At 37.2% G+C, this 4,754-nt stretch overlaps 1 protein-coding gene across 1 annotated transcript; it reads right to left on the bottom strand.

The window, feature by feature from the left end:
* Positions 1-2,627: 2,627 nt before the first annotated feature.
* On the bottom strand, positions 2,628-4,514 carry LOC143618572 (zinc finger BED domain-containing protein RICESLEEPER 1-like; the record flags this gene model as incomplete). The annotated part of the gene is made up of 4 exons (XM_077090732.1): positions 2,628-2,940; positions 3,052-3,384; positions 3,492-3,628; positions 4,380-4,514. Coding segments are annotated over 4 exons (918 nt in total), but the record flags the coding sequence as incomplete, so codon positions are not given.
* Positions 4,515-4,754: the final 240 nt, after the last annotated feature.

Below are 4,754 nucleotides of genomic sequence, written 5' to 3'. Positions count from 1 at the left end.
ATTGGCGAGCCGGTGACTGATCAGACGGTCGAGGTATTATACCTTGACTCGCTCTCCGAGACATAGACGTGATGGATGCACCACTCGGGAGACTACCCGAGTTGTAGAGTTTGTATTTTTGTTATATGTTTGTGCTATCTGTTTTATTTGTTTTGTCTATTTCAGGATGTTCCAAGATGAAACCGCTCGTACTTAATCTCCATTCGAGCCGGTCGATTTAAGGGGTGTTCCATTATCAAAAAAAATATATATATATTATAAAAAACCAAAAACACAAAAATACGTTTATTTGTTTATGTTTTTGTTTTCCGTGTTGTACGCCGCTACATGCGAGCGAGTTTGAGTTTTGCAGGTTATATTATGCGCATGGTAGCTACGATGACGTTGTGGAACAGGTTCTCCCGAGGTTGCGGCCGCGAATGAAATGCTATACGGTCGTTTGGGTACTACACAGCTATCGATGATTCTGCACACAAACCAGGGGAGTAACCCGTTCTTTGTTTTTATTCTTGTATATTATCTTTTTATTTTTTGTTTTATCTTTATTTTATTTTATTTCTTTTCCTTGTACTCATCGAAGACGATTTCATTCTAAGTGTGGGGATGGGGTTTATTTTACTTAATTGAAGGAAAAATTTTGAAAAAAAAATAAATAAATAATTAATTAAAAAAATTGAAAATTTTTGGAAAAATAGTCCCTTGAAATTTGTTTTCTCTACGTTAAACAGGAGATGATATTATTACTAAGTAGTGGTTATTTTATAAATTCTTGGTGGTTTCAAAAATATATATATAATAAAATAAGAACAATGCCCATTAGACTCGTACGTAATGTATGGTAACCGAATAGTTTAGACTCAGTAATCGATGTGTCGGTAGGCTCAGCCTTTGAGAATGAAAGGGCGGTTTGGTTGTTCACCTAATTGAACCTTTTAAATGGCCTGACCTTAGTGGGAAACACCTTAGGGGTTTTGTTTGTTTAACTAAGCTCGTGACAGGACTGGAATGAAAAGCCGGGTCATACTCAAGCCTCGAGTCACATGATAGTCTGTATATATTAGCTGGTTTATCTTTTGTATTTGTTTCTTTTCATGCAAAGCCATGTACTATGAGTAGGGGTGTTCAAGACCGGATTATCCGGTTTTCGGATATCCGAAAATCGGATATCCGAAAAGTTTGGATAACGAATATTGATATCCGAATCCGTATCCGAAATTTCAGATATCCGATTTTCGGATATCTGAAATTTCGGATACGGATTCGGTTATTGAAACGGATAATCCGAATTAAAAAAAATTTGTTTATGCATATATTAAAACTAAACCTGTGCTTGATTTTTCAAGTTTCCAACATTGAGATAAAAAAAACATTCAAAGAAATTCATGGATAAATTCAAACTTAAACAAAACAACCAAAAACATCCAAAACAAATTCTAAGATAAATTCGAAAGTAGTTCGTCAACGATTAAACATTTAAAAATGATAAATCCAACCATAAGCTCGTGTGAACATCCATTATCCAACCCTTGTAAACCTGCAATAACATAAATCAATAGAAATAACAAGTAAACAAAGCAAAACTATTTCTAATTTAGTAACACAAATAATTGTATAGATACTATTAATTTATAGAAAAAAAAATACCTTAAGCTGGCTCGATTGTTTCATCAACTGTTTCATCTAAGTTCCGACCCGCACGAAAGGCGTAATGATCTGGGCACTGTCTTGGAGAGAGGCTTGGTGAAATAGACATGTCTGTGAAGATGCGGACTACCTGCACCTGGACAGAAAGACCCTATGAAGCTTCACTGTTCCTTGGGATTGGCTTTGGGCCTTTCCTGCGCAGCTTAGGTGGAAGGCAAAGAAGGCCTCCTTGCGGGGGGGGGGGGGGGGGGGGGGGTCCGAGCCATCAGTGAGATACCACTCTGGAAGAGCTAGAATTTTAACCTTGTGTCAGGAGGTACGGGCCAAGGGACAGTCTCAGGTAGATAGTTTCTATGGGGCGTAGGCCTCCCAAAAGGTTTCCTCGGGCCGGACGGAGATTGGCCCTCGAGTGCAAAGGCAAAAGGGAGCTTGACTGCAAGACCCACCCGTCGAGCAGGGACGAAAGTCGGCCTTAGTGATCCGACGGTGCCGAGTGGAAGGGCCGTCGCTCAACGGATAAAAGTTACTCTAGGGATAACAGGCTGATCTTCCCCAAGAGCTCACATCGACGGGAAGGTTTGGCACCTCAACAAAAGGGTACCTGTACCCGAAACCGACACAGGTGGCTAGGTAGAGAATACCTAGGGGCGCGAGACAACTCTCTCTAAGGAACTCGGCAAAATAGCCCCGTAACTTCGGGAGAAGGGGTGCCTCCTCACAAAAGGGTACCTGTAATGCAAATAATTACTTATTACAACCTTCTTCCAAGCTTTGATATCAAAAATGGTATCTTCAATCAAAATTGCATTATTAGAAGCACGCAACCAGTCTTGTGTGCATACCAATGCTTCCACCATTCTTGTGGTTAAGGAAGTTCTGAAACTATCAAGCACTCGTCCCCCGGTGCTAAAAGCCGATTCAGAGGCAACCGTAGAAACGAGAATTGCAAGAATATCTCGAGCCATCCTAGCAAGAACGGGATATCAACATTGTTGAACTTTCCACCATTGTAATATGTCAAATCGTGAGTCTTTAGGTTCCCGATCTTCCCCAAGATATTTTTCTAACTCAGATTCTCTCATAGATGTTTCTGAACTTCCTATTGCTATTTCAAACCGCTTGCTCATAATTTCATCAATGTCTATTGTTGTTTGATTGTCACTGGATGCCATACTAGGAATAGAAGTTTTAGATGATGATGATGCCTCAACACTCTTTTGTTTTTTGGGCATAGAATTCTCATAAAGTTCAAACAAAGCTTCAAGTTCCGGTCTAGAGTATTGATGATACTCGCATCTACAAAATTTTCTTCAACAAGCCATTTAATATATTGCCATTTTCGTCTTGGATCAAAAAACCACGACAATAAATAAAAACTGATTAAGCTTAAGCACATTCCCCCAATACTTGATATATTTTTGTTTCATACTAAATGCCATTGAATAAATTGAACTATCTTGATTGGTAGTGAAACCATCAATCACAGTGCCAACTCCAAATATCTCATGCACATAAGCATTTGAGGTCACATAACGGGAACCTGAAAATCTTAACGTAGCTTCATAAAATATCTTCAAGAAAGGCAACAAGCTAGTAACACTAATCCAACCATCCTCATGAATTAAACCACCCTCACACTTCTTCATCTCTTTCTCACAACTAGAATCCTTTAATAGTAAGTTAGAAAATACTTTTTTGAATTTAACAGCAGATTCTAGCATCAAATAAGTGGAGTTCCACCTGGTATCAACATCCAAACACACTAAACCCCTGTTTTCTATTTTCTCTTCTTCAACACAAGTTTGAAATTTTTGAAGTCTAGTAGGTGAAGACCTCACATATTTTACCAAAGCACGAATTTTTTTTTGATTGGTAAAGTCAGATTAGTAAGCCCATCTTTAACATCTAGGTTCAAAATATGAGACGCATATCTCATATGCAAAAACGCACCCTTCAAAACACCACATTCCCAATGATTAAAAACCTTTTGCAAGTGTTTAATAGCTATATCATTAGAGCTAGCATTATCCACCGTCACAGTCAAAATATTTTTTAGGCCCCATTAATTAAACATTTTTCAACTGCCCTCCCTATTAAAACCCCTGAATGACCAATAATTGGATAAAAATTTATAATTCTCTTATGTAGATGCCAATTATCATCTATAAAGTGTGCAATCAAACACATATAAGACAAATTTTGCCCCAAAGTCCAAGTGTCGGTGGTTAAACACACTCTCGTTGACATATTTTTAAAAATATTCACTAACCGTCTTCGTTCCTCAATAAAATAGCCATAACAATCTCTTGTTGCAGTCGCACGTGAATGTACAATAAAATAAGGATTAATAACCTTACAGAATTCTAGAAAACCCACTCTCTCAACAAACGAAAAAGGTAGTTCATCAACAATCAACATTTTTGCTAAAGCTTTCCTAATTACTTCTTGGTTAAACTCCCATAACTTTGAATTGTCACGGTTCTCAGCAGAACCATCATCACTAATACGTGTTTTGGACTCTAAATTAAGTTGCTTTTGTTTTTTTTTCTTTATTTGCTGGATACTCTTTGCAAACATTAATGTGATTTCTTAAAGGAGTAGTCCCACTTTTGATGCACAACCAATTTTTTATGACAATACTTACACTCGGCCTTATCAGGGATATCACACACGATATAATGCTCCCACCAAATAGATCTTTTTTTCAATAAATGTATCGAAGGAATTTCACTTACATCGCCATCTGAGGCTGCACACGGGGTTTCTCCATCTTTTTTCGGTTTTTGCACATTCTTTGAAACCGCCTCATTTTCAGAAACTACCTCACAGTCTGATTTGTTTTCATCATGCTTTTCCATTGGAGCAGCAAACTATACACAAAAACAACCAAAAGCTATTTAGTTATGAACCTTAAAACTAAAAGATAATAAACTATTAATATATATGTCTTCACACTTTACTTTTCATACTAAAAGCAGTTTTTTAATCGCTCATGCTAAATTCTAATTAACTAACGTATGATACAAAAATATATAATAATATGATAATAAAAACATAAAAAGGAAAAACCCTAGCAGCAAATCCAAGAATAATAAGCCAAAATCATGCTT

This window comes from Bidens hawaiensis, unplaced genomic scaffold, assembly GCF_021521415.1.
Source record: "Bidens hawaiensis isolate Kalapana, Puna unplaced genomic scaffold, B.hawaiensis_p1.1 tig00090785_1, whole genome shotgun sequence".
NCBI classification, from domain to species: Eukaryota; Viridiplantae; Streptophyta; class Magnoliopsida; order Asterales; family Asteraceae; genus Bidens; species Bidens hawaiensis.
The sequence above is the reverse complement of the archived record's forward strand: the minus strand, read 5'-3'. Positions and strand labels throughout refer to the sequence as shown.